Source organism: Phyllobates terribilis, unplaced genomic scaffold (genome assembly GCF_046119375.1).
Source record: "Phyllobates terribilis strain yellow unplaced genomic scaffold, ASM4611937v1 Scaffold_7__3_contigs__length_470593459, whole genome shotgun sequence".
In the NCBI taxonomy this organism is placed as follows: domain Eukaryota; kingdom Metazoa; phylum Chordata; class Amphibia; order Anura; family Dendrobatidae; genus Phyllobates; species Phyllobates terribilis.
Window position 1 is genome coordinate 46178334 of NW_027362767.1, and position 23159 is coordinate 46201492.

At 42.3% G+C, this 23159-nt stretch overlaps 1 protein-coding gene across 7 annotated transcripts in view; it reads left to right on the forward strand.

Annotated features, from left to right (window-relative positions):
* The window catches only part of NIN (ninein), a 95526-nt gene that overhangs the window by 45723 nt on the left and 26644 nt on the right, over nt 1-23159 (forward strand). For 6 of the 7 annotated variants that reach the window (XR_012247321.1, XM_073638508.1, XM_073638509.1 and 3 more), the window contains exons 5-20: nt 2312-2351; nt 5066-5256; nt 9940-10086; nt 12980-13147; nt 13356-13492; nt 13924-14064; nt 14342-14516; nt 14593-14703; nt 15490-15579; nt 15670-15808; nt 16222-16343; nt 16426-16949; nt 17722-20613; nt 21607-21732; nt 22115-22184; nt 22304-22477. Coding sequence is in view for 6 of the 7 variants with exons in the window: in XM_073638508.1 (XP_073494609.1) it covers nt 2312-2351; nt 5066-5256; nt 9940-10086; nt 12980-13147; nt 13356-13492; nt 13924-14064; nt 14342-14516; nt 14593-14703; nt 15490-15579; nt 15670-15808; nt 16222-16343; nt 16426-16949; nt 17722-20613; nt 21607-21732; nt 22115-22184; nt 22304-22477 (5247 nt within the window). In the remaining variant the exon portion in view is untranslated. The remainder of the gene's footprint in view (nt 1-2311; nt 2352-5065; nt 5257-9939; nt 10087-12979; nt 13148-13355; nt 13493-13923; nt 14065-14341; nt 14517-14592; nt 14704-15489; nt 15580-15669; nt 15809-16221; nt 16344-16425; nt 16950-17721; nt 20614-21606; nt 21733-22114; nt 22185-22303; nt 22478-23159) is intronic. The other variant, XM_073638513.1, reaches the window with a different exon arrangement.

Here is a 23159-nt window from a genome sequence, read left to right on the forward strand (position 1 = left end):
GCTTGTAGAAGGGGGGATAATGTCACAGACAGATATCTAAGGTGTTTTACTTTCAGCTACACCGTACCAGCAATAACCTTATCCAGTGAATTATTGCTCCTCTCACCTGCGATGGATAGAGCGTAAGAATGCGATTCACAAGTGAATAGTTATCCAGTTCCCCTGTGGGGATCCAGTCACTGGCTACATAATGAATACGGTGGTGACCCGCTGTTTAATATTAATAGTTCGTCCAACCTTATTTAATCAGCCTGACCGGCCGCGTGTTCATTATATCGTCCTGCACCCATGGGGAAGATGCAAAGTAATAACCGACTGAGCGCGGAGACGCTTGTTCCGGCCGTCAGCGCACCTTAATTGCTTCGCAGTTTTATTTAAGAAATTTACAATTCTGGCGGAGGGAGATTTATAGGGGACAGGAGATTAGTGACAAGTCAGGGTAGGAAGGAACATGGCTGCCGGAAGACGCCGTCAATGACTTATTCCATAGGCATGCAATCACTAGATATAAGGTGTCCATTAATGTCAGCTGGTGTCCAGTCCCACTGAAATTGCTGCGTTCACCTATTGTTTGTTCAGTGTTGGGAAGAAGGATCAGACATGTTGATTTCAGCATGCCCAATCCTTTCTTCTCAAAGCAGATAAACTGCCTTCAGATGTCTTGCTTATTCTTTTCTCCTCCCTGGGTATGGCGGTATGGCTGAAAGTGTATGGAAAAATTTCTGCCACCATGTTGCGGCTGTATTTTCTCATCCTTATTACGGTTGCAGTCTCTGGCACAAACCCAAATTTTATGACCCGAACTGTCAGCGTTATTATTGCTTCTGACTAGTTTGGGTCAAGAGATCAGGAATCTCAGCCCTGATAGAGATGAGAGAATACGTTTTTATGAACCTTTGGCCATGTTTGCATCCTAGTGATGTCCGATCAATGCCCTTTTATAATCAGCTCTACAATGTTGTGTATCAATTCCCTCCTCCTTTTTATTACCTCTGATTACTGTCAATGAATGGATCCTCCTGGTCCTCACACAGTCCTAATCATGTCCACGTGACGCCGGGTGAGCGGATCACTACTGTTCCATTGTAATGAACCCTACATCTATTGTCCCTTGGACATGGTCAGCGTTTCTATTCACTGATTACCAGCAGAGATCTTGAAAATGGTGATAAACTGCAATCAAATCCGGCTTAAAACATGTTCTTATAGGTATGGCCGTGTCTGATCACTTTGTAGCACTGATTACAATTTAGTACCCAATGTTGCTGGGATACGTTTGTCTCCATTGTCCCCCCAGAAGTCGATGGCACTTATAATCTTTTATTTGTTGGACACAATGTGATCGCAGCCCTAGGAAGACATCATTTAACTATGTCCAGCCCTTAATCCGTTCCTGCATCCCATCCACTTAAAATCCGCAACTTAATCCGCGCTGATTGTCTTTCTTCACATTAAAAGGAGTGAAATCTGCTGTAAAAATCCGCAACAGAAGTTGCTGCTGATTCTGTAAACCAAGCAGACGCTGATTCAGTGGTGAAATCCCATCTGAGGTGTAAGCAGCCAGGGTGATGTGCCATCCATCGTGTGTTACCCATCTGGTCATCCAGACCCTAGGGGGATCCATAATCGGGGGGAATAACTAAGCACTGCTTAGTGCCCATAGAAATCAATGGTCGTCCGTGGAATTGTTCTTGCTCCAACTAATCAGCTTGTCCCATCTTCTCAACATTCTCAGTTCTTGAGGAGAACAAAAGTCCGGTCTTTGAAGCAGATGGCAGAGCGCAGGAAATTGTCGGGTTATTAGACGACATGAGTTACAGATGCTCCTACAGGGTCCTGAGCTGCGAGGTGTAGCCCCCTGACCATCTGGAGGATCGCCTCCACCAGCGTGCACAATAGAGCCTCCCTTTCTTTTTCAGACCATGGCGTGTTAATAGGTGTGACCCTCCCGCCCCACCATCCAGCTGCTGCACAATGCAAAAGCCCCGTGAGACCCCCGCTTCTTACGCTCTCGGAAGCCATTTTTGTTAAGTTTCATAGTGTTGACCTATGGTGACCTCCTTGGTCAAGTAGAAGACCTAAAGTCAAGACTGCTCCACGGGGTGAAGGGGGGTGGCTTTTGCATTTTAGAAACTGGCATTATAGTTATTATAACTATAGAATCTAAGCTTCTGGGGGGTTAATGTTGAGGGTTTGCTGCTGATGTGACATTTGTATCTGTGTCTTTTTTAAATTTCTGATCCTGTGGAAAGTTTCTCAAACTTTCTGCGTCCGATTCCTTATCTCATTTAATCTTTCTTCCTTTTTTCAGCTTTGGAGAAGTGAAGAGGGCGAAGAGTACGAAGCGGAAGGTAAGTAAAGGGTTAACGACGTTTACAAACATACAGACTAAAATGTTGCATCTAGCTGGAAAGGGGAAGTTTATGGGAAGGGTCATCCTAGAACGTCATCGATGTAAGGTCGGATACATAGCACCATGTGAAACTTAAAGACGTTACCCATTACTCTGACAACCCCCCTCTGAATCCCTGTGTTTCCCCCCCAGTAAAAAGTGGTGCTATGTATCCGACATTAAGTGTGAATGTGGCCTTATACTCCCCTCCGGTGCCATTACTTTACTGGTGGGGGAACATAAAGATTCAGATTCATTGTCCGAGTAGCGGACAATCCCTTTAAGGCACAAGCTCTGCGCTTTACACTCTCAATGTCATAAATGGATAAACTTGCAGAATGATTGTAAAAACGAGTATCTTTTGCAATTTACTTAAAGCAAGAATTTGTTCTTAGGAACAGAGAAAATTTTAATTTTATTGTTTGCCGCTCTTATGCCTAGGTTACCGACCACCTGCGTGCGCGTCCCTGCTCTTTGCCTGCAGAGGAGCGTATGGAAAATCGTCCCAAGTTGCATAAAAAAAACTACATTTAAAACATCAGATACATTTTCCTGAGCTTATAATAGAAATTCATCTGAAAAAAATTAGATGTTGCACTGATGGTCCACGTGGATCTGATTTTTTTTTTTTTTCTTCCCCTCTACTCTGAAATATATGTCTTCCAATAAACAATTTTTTTCTCGGTTCCAAAGTCCATGAAAAAAATAAAAATATAAATATATATTATTTGTGCTGTCTGTGTGCTCTCCGATAGCACACGTCCGATTTATACTCATATATGCATGAGCCATTAATAATTTGTAACAACTGCCCTAAAACTGACCAGAGCGCACTGTTGGCCTCCCGATCCGGCCAGCCTCCTTCCCCTCCGCTCGTCTGATGCCGCAGAGGCCAAGTGCTTTTGCTTACATCATGGCAGAACGGACAGTTTGCTGCCAGTCCAAGCTGTCAATCATCAAAGGCGCACGCCACCCGGGAAGCTGAATGTTGCGATAACGCCTTTAATGGGGACATGAGTGACATTTCCTAGTGACTTCTCTGACCCCTGCTAAGTAGGAAGGAGCAGGGGCTTTCACTGGGCTGCACCATGACTGATTATTGCATTTCTCCAAAGATGGAGAAAGTAGAGGCTAAGTTTTCCAGCTCTTTACAGCCTCATTGTAGGGATCAGTCATCAGCTCCCTGCAAGTCGGACTTGGGCGGCTTTTCCTTGCAACTTGCTATCAATGTACTTGATTAAGTTTTTGCAAGTTTGGAATCCATTCCATACTGTTGGCATGATGTCTGCTTCTTGCCAGTGAATGGAAACCTTCTGGTTCACCATCCTCCCTGACACCAGGTGCACGGATCAATAACTGGCAGACCGCCACCCTTGTAGAGATCAACATTTCCATTCACCGATAGTAGGCAGAGATCTTCAGAATGGTGAGAAATTGAAGCAAAATCAAAGGTGGATTATGAATCTGCCTGTAGACGTGTCCTTACATGAATGGCTGCTGCTGGTCACTATGCGGCCACGGGTTATAAAGTATCAGACGTTGCTGGGATATGATTCTCTGCGTCGTCCCTGCGGAGGATCGGCTTTCATAAGTCGTTGGCTCCTGTAATCCCACATTGTATCAGGATCTGATTACGAGATTATCATATATTGCGGATTATTCAGGCGCCTTCATAGACTCCTGCGTCACATATTTGGCATTTATCTGGACCCCTAAATTGTGACCCCCCCTCCCCACTGTTCAGGTAGAGTGAATAGAATACTAGAACTGCAGTGAGGACTGACAATGAGAAGGATCTGCCCACAGACTTGCCTTCATAATAGGAAGCCATTATAATAGTCCTTGTATGCGATGTCTGTACAGCCCCCAAATCTCCTGATTTGGAGGGAGCAACAAAAAGTGTTCAAAAACTGTGACCCCCTTCCTATTATCCAGACTGGACTCATGACTGTGGTAAATGCCCGCAGTCACTGTCTTTGATGACTTTAGGCTGTTTAAAAGCGCCACCTACAGGACAATGAGAGAACTGCATTGACCGGTCTGATGATCTGAAATCCCTAAGGACCGTTATATAGATTTATATAGATTTCCTATTAACCTGCCATCAATGGCCGGATTATCAAATATTCTTACTTATCAGATAGTTAGGAAAAAAAGTAATTGCGCTGTCATTATAAAAGTAGAAAACATTAGGATGTTCTCCTGTAATAAGAAGAGGATAGTTCTGCCCATTAATATATATATATATATTATATATATATATATATATATAGGGGACCCCACGATGCCGCCATTGATCATTCCAGTCCGTCACTGACTGATGAGCTGAAGATCTTCCATTACCCTGACGAGATCCCGCGTTGCGTTTGTGGGTATGTGTGCGTTTACTTTCCTCTGCTGCGACGCTTTATTAAGTAAATGACTAATTAGAGAAGCTTTCCCCCGTCTGCAGCGCGCCGGAGAACAGCGGGACTTGTATGGGGCTGATTACTATTCCAATGCGAGGTAATGGAGCGCTAAATGATGGCGACCCTATATAGAGATTTTCTACCGTATCTCAGGAAACATCGGGGCAGGGAAGAAAAAGGAAACTACTGTGCACAAAATCTACCAGCTCCATGTATAGCGTCCATCTCGCCTATTGATCACATGCCGACGTGTTTATACCATCAGGGCAGCTCCGGTTTTGGAATCCGGACGATCTCAGCGCTTCCCAGACGGTTCTGTCCCCAAACCAGGACTGGGTAGAGGAGAAGCTCCAGCTGATATGTGAAGACCTCGGCATCACCCGCGATGGTCACCTGAACAGGAAGAAGCTTCTCTCCATCTGCGAACAGTACGGCTTCCAGAACCTGGACAAAGAGGTGAGACCTGCGTATGTCATATGTGCACGGCAGCTACATGAATGTGTGAAATAAATTTGCAAAATTGTTACCTGGTGTAAATGTCACTGTTCTCCTGAATCCGGTGATGTTTGTCTTCTGTCCCTGCGCCTCTCCGTTCCTGAGATATAGTACAATCTTCTCTGTATATAAATCTAGTCTTGTGGACCACGCCTACTTGGCCAACAACTCTTCTCTCGATGACCACACCCACTTAGACAATAAGACTAGATTTATATACGGGAAAGATGGGGACACATCTTGGCAACGGAGAGGCGCAGGAACAAAAGAAAAACTGTTACAGATTCAGGAGAACAGCGACGTTTACACAAGATAAAGGAAAATTACATCTAATTTTATAATCTTCATTTTGACATCCCGGTTCTGATGAAGAAGCCAAGTTTAGTATTTCATTCTGCCCACACCCCAACTTTAAGCTATTGACAACACTCAGAGTAGTGTTTTGTTTTTTTTTCTTTTTTGTTCTTTAGCTGCTGAATGTAAACCATATGTATTCTATTAAAGCAAGCAGAGAAAGAACAAAACTATATATTAAATAATATAAAAGAATTATATTATATATATATATAAAAAAAAAATGTGTGTGTGTGTATATATATATATATATATATATATATATATATATATATATATATATATATATATATATATATATATATATATATATATATATATATATATATATATATATATATATCTGCTGGTATCTGCTCCATGCTATGTATATGTATGTATATGCGTGTGTGTGTGTGTGTGTGTGTGTGATATATATATATATATATATATATATATATATATATATATATATATATATATATATATATATATATATATATATATATATATATATATATATATATATATATATATATATATATATTTTTTTTATATATATATATACAGTCATGTGAAAAAGTTTGGGCACCCCTATTTTGTTTGAATACAGATTGCACATTTTCTGTTAGTACAATAAACCTCATTTCAAGGCAGAAACATTACTGTGTCCAACAGTTATTACATATATCAAACTGAAATAGCTGTTGCAAAAACACCAATTTTTATAAAACATTAAGCTTAAGATTAATAGGGGTGCCCAAACTTTTTCATATGACTGTATATATATATATACAATACAATACTCACACACAGACACACTGCTCAAAAAAATAAAGGGAACACTGAAATAACACCTCCTAGATCTGAATGAATGAAATATTCTCATTGAATACTTTGTTCTGTATAAAGTTGAATGTGCTGACAACAAAATCACACAAAAATCATCAATGATAATCAAATTTATTAACCAATGGAGGCCTGGATTTGGAGTCACCCCCAAAATTAAAGTGGAAAAACACACTACAGGCTGATCCAACTTTGATGTAATGTCCTTAAAACAAGTCAAAATGAGGCCCAGTATTGTGTGTGGCCTCCACGTGCCTGTATGACCTCCCTACAACGCCTGGGCGTGCTCCTGATGAGGCTGAGTATTGTGTGTGGCCTCCACGTGCCTGTATGACCTCCCTACAACGCCTGGGCATGCTCCTGATGAGGTTGCGGATGGTCTCCTGTGGGATCTCCTCCCAGACCTGGACTAAAGCATCCGCCAACTCCTGGACAGTCTGTGGTGCAACGTGACGTTGGTGGATGGAGCGAGACATGATGTCCCAGATGTGCTCAATCGGATTCAGGTCTGGGGAACGGGCGGGCCAGTACATAGGTTCAATGCCTTCATCTTGCAGGAACTGCTGACACACTCCAGCCACATGAGGTCTGGCATTCTCCTGCATTAGGAGGAACCCAGGGCCAACCGCACCAGCATATGTTCTCACAAGGGGTCTGAGGATCTCATCTCGGTACCTAATGGCAGTCAGGCTACCTCTGGCGAGCACATGGAGGGCTGTGCGGCCCTCCAAAGAAATGCCACCCCACACCATTACTGACCCACTGCCAAACCGGTCATGCTGAAGGATGTTGCAGGCAGCAGATCGCTCTCCATGGCGTCTCCAGACTCTGTCACGTCTGTCACATGTGCTCAGTGTGAACCTGCTTTCATCTGTGAAGAGCACAGGGCGCCAGTGGCGACTTTGCCAATCCTGATGTTCTGTGGTAAATGCCAAGCGTCCTGCACGGTGTTGGGCTGTGATCACAACCCCCATCTGTGGACGTCGGGCCCTCATACCACCCTCATGGAGTCGGTTTCTAACCGTTTGTACAGACACATGCATATTTGTGGCCTGCTGGAGGTCATTTTGCAGGGCTCTGGCAGTGCTCCTTCTGTTCCTCCTTGCACAAAGGTGGAGGTAGCGGTCCTGCTGCTGGGTTGTTGCCCTCCTACGGCCCCCTCCACGTCTCCTGGTATCTGCTCCATGCTCTGGACACTGTGCTGACAGACACAGCTACCCTTCTTGCCACAGCTCGCACTGATGTGCCATCCTGGATGAACTGCACTACCTGAGCAACTTCTGTGGGTTGTACTGTAGACGCCGCCTCATGCTACTGTACCTCTAGGGGTGAGAGCAATGGCAAAATGAAAAAGTGACCAAAACATCAGCCAAAAAGGATGAGAACATAGAAATGGTCTGTGGTCACCACCTGCAGAACTACTCCTTTATAGGGGGTATCTAGCTAATTGCCTATCATTTCTACCAGTTGTCTTTTCCATTTGCACAACAGCTGGAGAAATTGATTCACAATCAGTGTTGCTTCATAACTGGACAGGTAGATTTCACAGAAGTGTTATTCACTTGGAGTTACATTGTGTTGTTTAAGTGTTCCCTTTATTTTTTTGAGCAGTGTATATATATGTATGTACAGTACAGACCAAAAGTTTGGACACACCTTCTCATTTAAAGATTTTTCTGTATTTTCATGACTATGGAAATTGTACATTCACACTGAAGGCATCAAAACTATGAATTAACACATGTGGAATTATATACTTAACAAAAAAGTGTGAAACAACTGAAAATATGTCTTATATTCTAGGTTCTTCAAAGTAGCCACCTTTTGCTTTGATGACTGCTTTGCACACTCTTGGCATTCTCTTGATGAGCTTCAAGAGGTAGTCACCGGAAATGGTTTTCACTTCACAGGTGTGCCCTGTCAGGTTTAATAAGTGGGATTTCTTGCCTTATACATGGGGTTGGGACCATCAGTTGTGTTGTGCAGAAGTCTGGTAGATACACAGCTGATAGTCCTACTGAATAGACTGTTAGAATTTGTATTATGGCAAGAAAAAAGCAGCTAAGTAAAGAAAAACGAGTGGCCATCATTACTTTAAGAAATGAAGGTCAGTCAGTGCGAAAAATATGGAAAACTTTGAAAGTGTCCCCAAGTGCAGTTGCAAAAACCATCAAGCGCTACAAAGAAACTGGCTCACATGAGGACCGCCCCAGGAAAGGAAGACCAAGAGTCACCTCTGCTTCTGAGGATAAGTTTATCCGAGTCACCAGCCTCAGAAATCGCAGGTTAACAGCAGCTCAGATTAGAGACCAGGTCAATGCCACACAGAGTTCTAGCAGCAGACACATCTCTTCAACAACTGTTAAGAGGAGACTTTGTGCAGCAGGCCTTCATGGTAAAATAGCTGCTAGGAAACCACTGCTAAGGACAGGCAACAAGCAGAAGAGACTTATTTGGGCTAAAGAACACAAGGAATGGACATTAGACCAGTGGAAATCTGTGCTTTGGTCTGATGAGCCCAAATTTGAGATCTTTGGCTCCAACCACCGTGTCTTTGTGCGATGCAGAAAAGGTGAACGGATGGACTCTACATGCCTGGATCCCACCGTGAAGCATGGAGGAGGAGGTGTGATGGTGTGGGGGTGCTTTGCTGGTGACACTGTTGAGGATTTATTCAAAATTGAAGGCATACTGAACCAGCATGGCTACCACAGCATCTTGCAGCGGCATGCTATTCCATCCGGTTTGCGTTTAGTTGGACCATCATTTATTTTTCAACCGGACAATGACCCCAAACACACCTCCAGGCTGTGTAAGGGTTATTTGACGAAGAGGGAGAGTGATGGGGTGCTACGCCAGATGACCTGGCCTCCACAGTCACCAGACCTGAACCCAATCGAGATGGTTTGGGGTGAGCTGGACCGCAGAGTGAAGGCAAAAGGGCCAACAAGTGCTAAGCATCTCTGGGAACTCCTTCAAGATTGTTGGAAGACCATTTCCGGTGACTACCTTTTGAAGCTCATCAAGAGAATGCCAAGAGTGTGCAAAGCAGTCATCAAAGCAAAAGGTGGCTACTTTGAAGAACCTAGAATATAAGACATATTTTCAGTTATTTCACACTTTTTTGTTAAGTATATAATTCCACATATGTTAATTCATAGTTTTGATGCCTTCAGTGTGAATGTACAATTTTCATAGTCATGAAAATACAGAAAAATCTTTAAATGAGAAGGTGTGTCCAAACTTTTGGTCTGTACTGTATATGTGTGTATGGATTTATATAGATAGATATGTGTATGTATAGATATGTATATGTGTGGGTGTGTTGTTTTTTTTATAATAGTATACAATTATTTTTTAAATATATATTTTTCCCTCAGTCTAGAGTATTAATAATGCTTTATTTGCTTGTAAGTAGAGTAATGTACGACCCTTAATACCTTGTTATGTTGCCTCCTACAGGCTCTGGAGGACGCAATACAGAACTTAGACCAAGATGACACCATGAGTCTCCAGGACTTTTTCTATGAAGTCTGTAAAAATACCAAACCCCCAACTCCATCCTCCTCCACCCCATATCGACAGCTGAAGAGACACCTCTCTCTGCAGGTAACCTGGTTATATTCGCTGGACTTCTTGGCAAAACTTCTGAAAATGTCTTATTCAATTAATTGGCGCTTGCAGAAATCTGCTTGCTTTCTACCAGAACTACCTTGTTCGGATGAGGAATGCTTTTTCCTTGCAGGACACAGTCCATTTAATATTAATACTGACTGTCGTATTTCATGGGCCACACTGACTAACACTAGTTGCAGATTAAATGGCCGTAATGTGGACGACGTAGTGTGGTGCAGCACCACTCCAGAAAGGGAGAAGCATAGAATAGATAGTGAGGGTCTTGGACACCAATGCACGGCAGGTAAATCTAGGACAGCGGCCCCTAAATAAAAGGCGTCTGATTCGGACGGACACTGCTGGAGAGCGGTGCAGGGTGGCAGATGCCGATGGCAATGGGTCGGGCAGGGCAGAAGCTGGCAAGAATGAAGCCTGAGGCTACTGTCCTACATCTCCACAGATCTCCTTAATAAGGCTTGGGCAACCCATGCTGGCAGATGAAATTTCATGATCCATCAAGGTTGGATTTAACACGTGGTAGCGTCTCATAGCCATCAGATGGCGCTGTACTGGCTCTGGAGTCAATTGAAATGTGCAGTATAGGCACAAAATCTGGGTGGTTGCAACTGCTGAACCCAGGTTGTTACCGCAGTGAGGTGTGCCTTAGGTGTAGCCAGTAGAGAGGACCTTAGACTGACTTACCATAAATATGTATATGAAAGGTCCCCTTTAAACATTTTGCCTCTCCAGAGTAAAGCTGTGTTCCCTCACCTGCATGTGTCCCTGCACCATTTCTCTGCTGGCATCTCCACCATTGAAAGGTGTAGCGTTTGGTAATAGCTTTTATAGAGCTTTAAAAAATACTTTATTAAATACCTTTAAAAACTTTTTGTGTTCAAAAAAAGTGCAATAAATAGTGCTCTCACACGTGATGCAGAGTAGTCCCTGTATCCAACAGGGAACTATAAGGAGGTGCCGGTATATGCCTACTTCTTTAATAAAGTCAAATGGCAGCAGGAAACTCCTTCTCTTATTATATGGTAAATGTCTTGTGGTCCTTACCCATAAAGATCTCAATATTTGAAATGCTACTAGTAGTATTAGACATTGAAGGGAAAAGGACACACACATATGTAAAAGTGCAGAAACTTGCGTCTACTATTTGTCTCTCACAAGCTCAGAACAAAATAGTATAAAACCACCAAACTTCCCAACACGAGTGTGTCTGAATGCACTTAGACATATAGTACCATACACAGCAGCGGCCTGGATATGTACTGGATGTAAACTGTATATAATCACATCCATTAATAGAAAACAGTTGCCTGAATGGTTTATTTTACAGGCAGGTTTCTGTCATTTTTCGCCACAATCAGTCAGGGATCACTCTTGGAAAACCCTCTGTCCATACATAGGAATGGCTAATGGGGGAGTTGTCATCAAATTATGCTCCCAACGCGTTTCGTCGGGTATTGACTCATCAGGGGAGAAATAGTTGAGGTCTGCAACAAACAGACCGCATCATGAGATCAAATGCTTGCCGCCTAATAAGACCACCATGTGTGTTGCCAGAGATAGAGCCGCTCCATCTTACCTCCGCCCACGGCAGGTGACGTGGATCCGATCTGTGGACCGCACTTCCGGCATGGTGGAACGCACATTGTGATGTAACTTCCGGTGCTTGCGCTCCACCGTCCGGGAAACCAAGTGCGCACCCGCCGGAGAATGATGGGAGTATTCCATACTCCTCAAAGAATACAGCGCCTGCACTCTGCCAATGCGCAACAAGGCTGACCTCTGTGTCACCCTAAGGCCAGAACCAGACAGATCGGCCTAGTGACCTAGGTACCCAGAAATGTACCCACTGGTCACACCCATCAAATAGCATTTCGCTAGATTATACCTCTCAGGCACAAATATTTTGGCAATGGTTTTCTTAGTTGGTAGAAGGCGGACGGAATTATCATTCAGGAAAATACATGAAAGTATTAAGCAGAGTAATGGAAAATTGGGACTGGGGGGAGGGATCCGCGGTCACTGGCCTATGTGGTGCTTTTAAAGGGAGGGGGGTTGTTTATGAAACGATTATTCACTTGTTGACATGGTTGGAAGCGCTTACGATGGCAAAGGGAGGGACTATTATATCACTAGTAACAAACTATACTGGCTGAACCCTACCTAAAGCGGAGGTTGGCACCCTAAAAACCTGCGCAAATGGCGCCCCCACTCAACATCAGCTGTCCCTAGTCTAACTGTCCCTATATTACCCCTATTCCTAAAGGAAAGGGGCAAAGGATAACTGCTCGTTGTGACCTGTTGGATGCACAATTTGTTTGTTACCTTGGTGCACATGATTTAAATGATTTGCAGCTGGTGTGTCTTTTTTTATTGATGGTAACATAAACAAAATAAAATTCATTGGGATAGACAAAATTAATCCTCACATCAGGGGGGGGGGACTGGGACAAACGTATTTTACAAAAGGAGGCACAGTGGATTTTCAAACTAAAAACTGTGCATCTCCACCATTGACCCTTTGCCTTGCCTATTATCACCAGTTTATAATAACAAGTGCTCTGCAGTCATTGCCATGATTGGGTTGTGGTCTTCTGCTGCACCATCCATGGTCCATCCTGAAATGCAGTATTATGTCTATCAGTGAGTTATGTGGTCACTGGATATACCTGGTGGAAAATCCATGTAACGAGACCGATCAGCATGAACATGTACAAGACTTGATTACACCATCCTATACTTACTCATGGCTTATTTCCTTCTCGATTGACTTCAAAATTGTGATATATATAATTTTTTTTTATTGAAAGATTTTTAATCATGCTTTATTTGCTCCATACATTGATCCAAAACGTTTGACTTAAATCTTTAGCCTTACGATGAGAGCGGGAGGAGGACGCTAACCCCATCTGCCATGACTGGGACAATCTGCTTCCGCTTATTCTCCAAACTTGACGATGGGACGGGCTATGGCTCTGTGGAGGACATCATCGACTTGTGGCATGAAGAAGGACTGGAGAACGGACCAGCCATTCTCAAGGTTAGCCATTTGATCTGATCTGATCAGCTTTTTCAGGAACTCTTCTTTGAAACCTCGGGCAATTGGGTGCTGCTTTTCCTGACTGAAGTTATTGCGTTGGCCACACTGCTTACCTTTTCTTATTCAGCTTTTAACAACTATAGTTCCTCCATTTTGTAATACCCTTATCATCACACATGACTGCTTTTTTTTTTTCCCTGTTCATCAGACGCTGGATTTTAATCTAGAAGGGAAACTGAATCTGACGGAATTGACCATGACTTTGGAAAATGAGCTTCTGATCACTAAAAACGAGATCTACCAAGCGGCTCTCATCAGCTTCCGCTCCGAGATCAGACACTTATTGTAAGTTATTCATTTTTTTTTGGCTTCTTAAATAGTGAACATCTTCAACACCCTCCTTCTCCAACATTAATCTAGTTTTCCAACAACCTGGATTGGACCTCCAATCCTGTCGTTGTTGGGGAGCCATGCATCTGTTCTCCAGGATGTTGGCATCTGCCCTCCTCTAAAAAGGTCCATTTGGACAAGGGTTTCCTGAATGGAGAACTCTCTAGCATCCCTGACTGCTCCTTTATGTCTTAGACCATTATATGTCTTATATCTGTTAGAGGACTATAATTTGGGTCTACCCAGGGTGACAAGAAGGAGACACCAAAAGCTTTGACCTGATTCCTGTAGGCTTTTACTTGTGACGAGCACCAGGTTTTTGGGCCTTTGTGCCTCTACTATACTGTGTTGTGTTTTTAAGACTGATCAATGTCTACTCTCTGTAGAGAACGTACTGACCAGACTATGCGAGAAAAAGAAAAGCTGCGCATGGATTTGGAGAAAAATGAAAAACTGAAAAGTCTGATGGCATCAGAGGTGGACGACCATCATGCCGCCATTGAGCGCCACAACGAATACAACATTCGGTTGGTACCTTTCTTTTTTGTGGTACATACTATTGGTGAAAGATTGAGCCACAGGAAATGTCTCGCAGAGAAGCTGGGAAGAGCAATGTAGATGTAAAGATGTATCTTCACGGCAGTCTATGGTCATCGAGCAGTGTAGCCCCTAATGAGCTGATCTCCGGACGTCCTGTGAGAACTTGATGGTCACCCATGTCTTTGCGAAATCATCCAGAATGGCTCTTAACAGTAAGAAGAAACTGTGGCTCCGCTCTAATTTCTTGATGTCTGAATATTCTAGAAAGCTGGACGAGGAGTACAAGGAGAGGACGGTGGCTCTGAAAACGGAACTGAGAAAAGAGAGGGAGCAGATATTGCAGCAAACCAACCGGCAGCGACTGGAGCTGGAGCAGGAGCTTGATAAGATCAAATTGGAGGAGAATTACCTGCGGGATCGGCTTACCTTATCCATAAAGGTATGGAGATTTCATTATTGGACTATCCATTTGGAAATGGGGTCTTCTTCTATTGACTGCTGTCCCTGTCTCGTAGGAGAACAACCGTATGGAAAATGAGTTGCTGGAGACATCGGAGAAGCTGGCGGACTGCGAGCTGCTGACGGCCAAGCTGCAGAAGACCCTGGACAATATACTGCTGGAAAAGGTTTGTGTAGCTGTGTGGGTTGGTGTCTTGGTCTTGACTTTTCCTGTAAATGTGGGTTGGGACTTATACTTTTTGGAGCTGGTGACCCTGTGTGCAAATTTGCAGCTCCCACAGTCTGCATGGATGTGGCAGCTGCTTCCTCTCCAGTGACATTAATGGTAGTAATGGCAAGAGTTGAACAAACATGGCTGCTTGTTTTGCTAGGGACCACTCCATTAAACTGGATAGAGACTTCATGGACAACGGACTCCTGTTTTCACCATAGTTGATGATCCCAGTGATGCAGAATTGATATCCCATAAATGCTTTTGAGGTCTTGAGGAACGCACCGCTCCAATGCCTCCTGCCTTCCTCCGAAATTAACAGTCTGGACCCATGTCATGGTCACTCTGCTATTCTGAACTGTGTGCTCCCCTGCTGCAAGTAAAGGCAGCATTGGCCTCTGCCAGCATGGAAGGTGTGCAGGGGCACTGAAGCTGCAGAGCAGTGCCCCTTGCTGTGGTAACCAACCACCTCTGATAGCCTGCAGAGGTGGCCGGTAATCTTGGCAACCAGCAGTTAACTATAGAGTTAAGAATCCCTACATTCTTGATAACAGAGAGGATTTTTAATAAAAGTTGCTTGTTTTTTTCATGAACTTTGCTTCCTATTATGATCATGAGACTGACCCTATAAGATGGAGCCAGAACATTCTGTAAAGAGTGGGGTTTTATCTTTAATTTTTTTTTAGTTTTAGGTGAGAACATGAAAGTAAAAATAAATTCCTAACCTTTTTTTTTTTTTCAGTTTGGGGATTTGGATCCGAGCTGCGTTGAGTTTTTCCGTCACGAGGAGAAGTTGATGCAAGTGCGGAATGAATACGAGCGGCAGCGCAGGGTGAGTGCACGAATCAATAAGCGTCTGCTGCTTCACGGGGAAAGGTCGGCGTACAAATACTCATCCTGACCCATCATCCATCTCCCCCAGGAGCTGCAGGATCGTATTGATGAATTGCAGCTGGAGCTCGAAGATTATAGAGCTCAAGGTATTCGGGGCTTAAGAACATCACTGAAGACTTCATTATTTGATGAAATGGATAATAAAAATGCTGTGGACTACGACCAAGGTAAAAATAAAAAGGAAAAATTGGAACTTGGTTGACTTCTATGTCATGGATGTTTTTGATCTATGCTATAAAGACTAAACCAAGCAAACGTAGGAAGACCATACAGTGTCCTGGGTGGAGATTAATCTTCATGATCTGCTGTGCCAACCACCCGGCCATGCAAACCATTGATAAATATTCTCGTCCTTCAATGTTATTTTTCTGTCGATAGGTCCTGGATTATGGTTGACAAATCTAATTTTTAATTAATCCAACCCATTACTCTTTGACTTGCATCAGGTCAACCTATTTGAAGCCACCATATTGCAATAATACGGACTTGCATTGTCCATGGGTCATAATGGTAATTTCCATTGTAACAAAACGAGATCTATAACTATTTGGTACATCCGATAATTGTCAACTTCATGCAGGTATCGGCTCTGAGGATTGTCCTCCACTAAACATGAGTATAGAAGCCGAGATGGCCATCGAGCAGCTGAGAGAGCAGCACCAAAGGGAAATCGAGCAGTTAAAAATGGAACTGGAATCTAAAGTAAGACTTTTTCTTATTTGCTTACTAGTCTTCTCCAAAAAACTGTACTTTATGGTTGTCCTCTCGGTTTCCGATGTCTTAGGTAACACACTATGAGGAAAATCTGAAGGAAGCGAAATGCATGTTTGAGAGGGAGCAAGATGTCCTCAAACAAAAACTGAACGAGGAGATTCACAAAGCAGAAGAGCAAACTCGAGTCTATAAAAAGAGGCACTTAGAATTAGAAGCCGACATCGCGAGGCTGAAGGAGGAGCAGCGGAGCGCAGAATGCGAACATCGCAACCAAACCGACAAAATGGAGGCCGAATTCAGTAATCAGAAACTTCAGCTAATGGAGCAGAAAGCTGCCCTTCAATTGCAATTAGAGGAGGCCAAGGAAACCTATCATAAGGAGAAGGAGGAGCTGGTCCAAAGAGCGGAAGATCTGGAAAAGAAAACGGAAAACAAGCTGGTGGAACTGGTGACCACTTATGAGGAGAAGAGGAGTGAAATGGAGCAGAGTTTTAACGACCAAGTCTTGAGTTTTCAGGAAAAACACGATGTGGAAAAACTGGAATTAAGAAGTCAATTGCTTGAAAAACATCATCTGGAAGTCCAAGAGGAAAGGTAAGGGCTAGATTTTATTCTGTGTGTGCTTTGCTATTATATGACTGCCATAATATATGGGTAGCCTATGTCTGATGGTGTGTCTAGAGTCCTGGCTTGAAGAAGGTTCTTGGGCAGGCGAATATTCATGCCTTCAACCCCTTTAATGGAAAAGTCACAATTTTTTTTCTTTTTGCAATTCTATCATATTGCAATTTTTCTTAATTATGCTGTTGATTTTTTGCTTGCCAATATTAATTGCTACCAAATTTCCAATTCTTGGAATCGTTATTTAATAATTTCATTAGTTGATTATTTTAAATATTAAATTTGTATCCTTTATATAATCAATTCTTTTTAGAGGTTTCACTTTTCAAGATCTATTTATACCTGTGATTCAAACAAGATTTTTGCTTTTCTTAAAAGACCCCCTCTAAGCTCTGAGCAAAAGGGCAAAAAATGCTCAACAGTGAAATGTCGTCATGATCCTCTGACTTCTTTTCAGCAATTCTCAGAAAGTGAAGTAGAGTGATGTACAGACTTCTAGGAAACCTTTTAGCTTGTACACCTCTCAGCCCAGGAGCTTCTGCCCCTTTGTCCAGAAATTGGTGGGGGTGCCATCATCTGGATCTCTTTTGATCAAAACTTCTGATGTGTCTGAAGTTATAATTTGCTTCCAAAATTGATCTCTCTATTGAAGCCTTAGACCAGAATACACACAGAAAGATAGAAACATAGAAGATCATCTTGCACAATTGCATTTTTATATCCTCTTTTGTATTAAACGTTTTAGGGAAAATTTGGAAACTGAGTATAATAGAAGACTCTTAGAAAACGAGGCTCAGTTTATAAGCAAAAATGAGTTAGAAGTTCAAAAGTATGTAAAAGACTTGGTTGCTCTAAAAGAGAATTTTGAAGCTAATCTTCAAGATCTAAGGGACCAACATGCGGAAGAAAAAGCCCAGTGGGCATTTGAAAAAGAAGAGCTCCTCCAAGAGAGTGTAGAATTGCAGGAAAAACTTAAAGGGGAAATAGAAAAAGTTGAAATAGAGAAACAATCTGCTTGTTCTGAGCTTTCGCAGCAGAAAGATCTTTTAGAGAAGACTTACAAGAACCTGGTCAATAGTTTACAGTCCGAAAAGGCTCAGTTGGAAAATGATGTTGAGAAGTTGAAAATTGCTACAAAACAAGTCGAAGTAGGTCTTAATAACCGGATACTTCAACTAGAAAATGATTTGCTGGAGGAGTTGACCGAACGAGATGAACAGCTTCTTCAAGCAGACACCAACGTGAAGCATCTCCAAGGCGCACTGGAAGATCTAGAGAAGAAGAAGAAACATGAGACAGAAGAAATTAGTTCCAAATTGTTAGAGTCCGAGGCTCTTTATAAAGAATTAAGTCTCGGGAATGAGAAAAAAAGGCATGAAATGCTTGAGGAAATTACAAGACTTCAGGGAACCATAGATGACTTAAAAGATGAAATTGGGTGTTTATCCAGAGTTCAAGTAGAATATAAGTCGGTTGCGAAAGAAAATTCGGACCTTAAGAATGTGGTTTCTCAGCTCCAGGAGAGTTTGGTACTTCTAGAAGAGGAACGAAGCCAAAACAAGAGCCTGCAAGCTGTCCATGAGGAGACTGTGAATGAGAATGTTAAGTTATTGTCGGATATGTCCAGTCTTCGGGAAAAACTGAAGAATGCGATCTGTAATGCTAGGGTGGAGGAAAAAAATCAATATGTGACTCTGCTAGAGGAGAAAGTTAAGAACCAAAGTGATCAGTTGCTTGAAGCAGAGAAAAGTGTTCTAGTTTTGCAAGAAACCATACAAAAGGTGGAAAACAACAATGTGGCTGAGAAAGATCTTCTTAATACTAAACTGACCGAGTCAAAGGTACTCTATAAGGAAATGTGTGATCAGACCGATTCTAAGAGACAAGAAATGCTTGTAGAGATTGCAAGACTTCAAAGCACGATCAATGACTTGCAGAATGAGATCACATCTTTGTCAAAAACCCAGTTGGAATATACATCAATGAAGAAAGAGAACCAAGACTTGAAGAAACTTGTTTCTGACCTACAGGGTGGTTCCGCTCTTCTAGATGAAGAAAGGCAAACTCTAATGAATTTGCAAAAAGTGCACCAGCACATCGTCAAAGAGAACATACAGCTATTGTCAGAGATTGATAAACTTCAGGAGAAGTTGAGGGTATCAGAAGCAAATAAGCAAAATGGTGAAGAGTTAGATCATGGAGATGCTCGACATCTTCAAGAAACTGTAGAAAAACTAACAAGCACCCATAAATCTGAGAAGGACGAACTTGAATCCAAACTTGTTGTATCTGAAAAGCTATACAGAGAAATGTGTGGTAAATGCGAAAAGGAAAGCAAAGAGATAGCTAGACTTCAATGTACAATCAAGGAATTGAAGAAAGAAATAGCAACTTTATCTAAGACTCAGTTAGACTTGAGGATGATGGAGAAGGAAAAAGAAGAGTTGAAGACGCAACTTCACAAATGTATGGTGGTTCCTGAAGTTGATATGGATGTCTATAAGAACCTACAAGCTGTTCATGAGCAAACTGTCAAAGAAAACATCAGATTGTTATCTGAAATGTCTAGGTTGCAGAACAAACTTTTGTGGCTTGATGGCAAATACAACTGGAGCAAACTCAAAAATCAACCTGCTGAAACAGAGGCAAATTCATTCATGGAGACTGAAGGAGAAGATGATCCTACAGTTTTGGACCTTCTGTCTTTTAGCCAGTATAAGGAAACCCTAAATAATGTGAATATGAAACTTCAAAATAAAACTAAGGAACTTGAAGGCATCACTAAGGTGTTGTGTAGGCTCGAACAGAGCTATAATGATGTGAAAACCGAAAATGGTCATCTTAAGACTCAGACTGTTCTACTTCAAGAAAAGTTAAGTGCTTTATCTTTGGAATATGACCAAGTGAAAAAAGCGATTAATCTTGAAGTAATTCCACTACCAGAGCTGAAGGATGCACCTATATCCGTTCCTGGTCTCAAACTGCTCTTGGCCGTTGCTAGAAAGGAAAATTTGCAACTGAAGGAAAACGTGACCGTTTTGGAGCTAAAAAATATGGACGCTATTGAAAACAACAAAGTTCTTTCCTCCGAAGTTTCGTGGTTGCAGAAAGAAATACTAAACATGGAGGAAATGGCTGAGGCTTCTTTAAAGCTTGAACAGTTGTTTGAAGAAGCCAAGAAGGAAAACAACGATCTAAAGTCACTGGTTCAAGTGATGCAGGAGAAAATGATTAGTCTTGAGAAAACACCCATGACTGTTAGAGAAAAACTGGCCGTTGACTTGAAGACGGAAGAAAATTTGGAGCCTTCTCTATGCTCTGATGAACATTATCCATCTGGTACAACTTTCTCAATTCCCCAAGTAGAAAATGTTCACAACTCTGCTGAACAAGAGCCAGGATGTTCTGAGAAGCTTCCAAGAAGTCAAACACTGGATAGAAATGGTGGTAAGCCAGGATTCTTATCAACTGAACAATGCTATTGTGAGCCATCATTAGATCTTGGATCATTTGCCAAAAGTCTTCCAGAAATGAGTCCAAGACAGAAGCACTTGACTTGGAACCATGAGCAGAAGACAACCAAGTCTAGCCTGCCAAACAAGGAGCATGAAATCCCGAATAGGCTGGAACATCTGAGGTAATATACAAGCCTATGGGCCCATCTGTTGATGTCCACTAAGCGAAGAAACTCCTTCTCAGCTGCTTTCTCTGCTTCTAGAACTAACATTTCTTAACAGAGGAACATAGAAATTGAACAAAAAATAAACCCCTTTAACTTTTCTGTCATCTGGCGTAACAAGGTCTTCATCTAAAGTCCTCCAGAAGAAAGCTCTCCTAACCCCTAATTACATACCTACGCTGCTTTATAATCTTCCTAATTGTTTGCGCTAATTCTACTGCTGCAAATTAAACACAAAAAATGAACTTAACCTTTATTGATCCTTCTAATCTGTAGAAAAGTGGTGGGCATCTGGTCGCGTAGGCTTGGAGACTTCAGAATTCCAGTCTCCAAATGTTTTCAGTGTACATTGTCATCCCCCAGTCTTGCCATGGCTATGTTTATGCAAGTCCTTGTGGGCATCCTGAACAAAAAATAGAAACCTGGCTAGAAGTCTTCTTCTGTAGAGGAACACTGTCGAAATGTTGGCAGAAATTTGATTAGACCTCTCAGGTACCAGTTGCCCACCACCACTGCAGAGATTTCTTTGCTTTAATCTTGATGTATTCTTCTGCTGATGCTAAGCTTGATTTTTTTTGGTTTCATGTATTCTACTTTTGTCGATTATGATGCTATTATTAATGTAAAATTACCTAGATATCCATAATAATGGAAAACTGTCCTAGTACAATTCTAGAGAATCACCAATTTGTAGGGTAAACCTGTCCTTGTCAAAGAGTTTGGCTTTAGCTACTCCACTGACCCCTTTACAAAGATTTTGATCATCCCTGTCAAGCCTTTTAGCTTTAATGGGTGTCTCCTTAAGATACAGCTAAAGGCTAATCTGGCGGTATTTAAAAAAAAAAAATGCCAAAAGCCGTATATTCAGAATGTGAATTTCCTACAAGGAGGACACTAATTGTATAGCGGTACATATAACAAAAGGTTAAAGTGATGGTTTCTACTTTGCAGACATGAGAATGAGAACCTACAGGAAGAGAACGCTACATTATTAAGCCAGTTGACCTCATTGCAACAAGACGCTGAAGTCCATAACCAAAGAATTGCCGAGCTTCTTGATAATTATGAAGATATGTGGTAAGTAGGTTTTCCAATGTCTGGATTCTTGACTCCAGACACTGGTGACCATGATGGATACATAAAGCTGGTGTACGCTTATACGTGAAGGACATTTAGGCTTTGGCTACACTGCAATTTTGGCCACGACACCGATGTTTGTTTGGTGCCGCTGCTACATCGCAGTGTAATGCAAGTGAATGGGGTGGTATTGCAACCCCCCGCCAAAGGTACTGCGACAAGAATATCCAACCTTGTCGAATTTTTTTGCCAATTTCCTTGCCGCAATACACTTTGGGGCGCAATGTGACATTACTCACTCGTATTGAGCCGTGAGGAGCTGTGTGAACATACCAATGGTGGAAGACCTTCTAAACATCCTTTTCTCTATTTTTTTCTGAAGGGTCAAGTATGAAACTGTGAAGAAAGAAAAACTTGCTACGGAGAAGAAGGTTTATATCTTAACAACCGAGGTCAGTTGCATATTTTGGTGAACTTGGTACTGAAAATAAGTTTCTGTAGGACTGGTATACCTTCTCTAGGCTACTCTGGTCCACCACCCTTGTGGACTATTGATATTTGATCTCATTAGGTCATGGAACTCAAGAGTAAAAATGAGCAGATGGCTTCAGAAAATGAAGAATTATTCTCGAAAAACTCCAGGAACCAGGAGGACATTCAGAATCTGGCCTGCAAAATAACGCAGCTTCTCAAACAGAAAGACCCGGAGGAGTGGAAGCAAGAGATTGAAGGCTACAGGACCAAAGTAAATAAGCAGATATGTTTTTTACTGATTGGGCTCAAGTTCCAGTATGAGTGCACTAGAAACATCATACCAGTAGGCCAGCCGGTCTTCCATACCCTCACCTAGACCGGCACAGATCATGATGCCTACTTTATATTTGCTTGGTGTCATGGTTGCCATGTTAATGCTAATTTATACATGACTCTTCTAAACTTCTATGTCTAGAAGACATATGTTGGTAACCTAAAGGGTTTGTCCATTCGGGGAAACCTTTTACAGGATCCATGTTATGCTAAGAAATGAGTTTCACCTGCTCTAGACCCTCCCCTGTTAGTCCGAGGAAGGAGAAACTCTTACTCTGGTGGACACTGTGCACCCATGAATATCATAGTAAGCAGTTAAGGTCCAAACTATTCAGCGTCCTTTGAGGGGGGTTAAAGGGATTCGGCGGAATTAGAAAAATGATGGTTTCCTTCTTCTGTAAGCAGCACCACGCTTGTCCACAGGTTGCCTAGTGTTTTAGCTTGGACCTATTCACCTCTGTAGAGCTGACCTGCAGTTCCAGACACATGACATGTACAGATTTGGAGGGTTTTGTGTTTTTTTTTTTTTTAGAGGAAAGCAGCCATGTTTTTCTAATGCTAATCCATACCATGCAATAGAACTTCATTGGCCACATTTTCCAGCAGTCAGACCTCTGGAG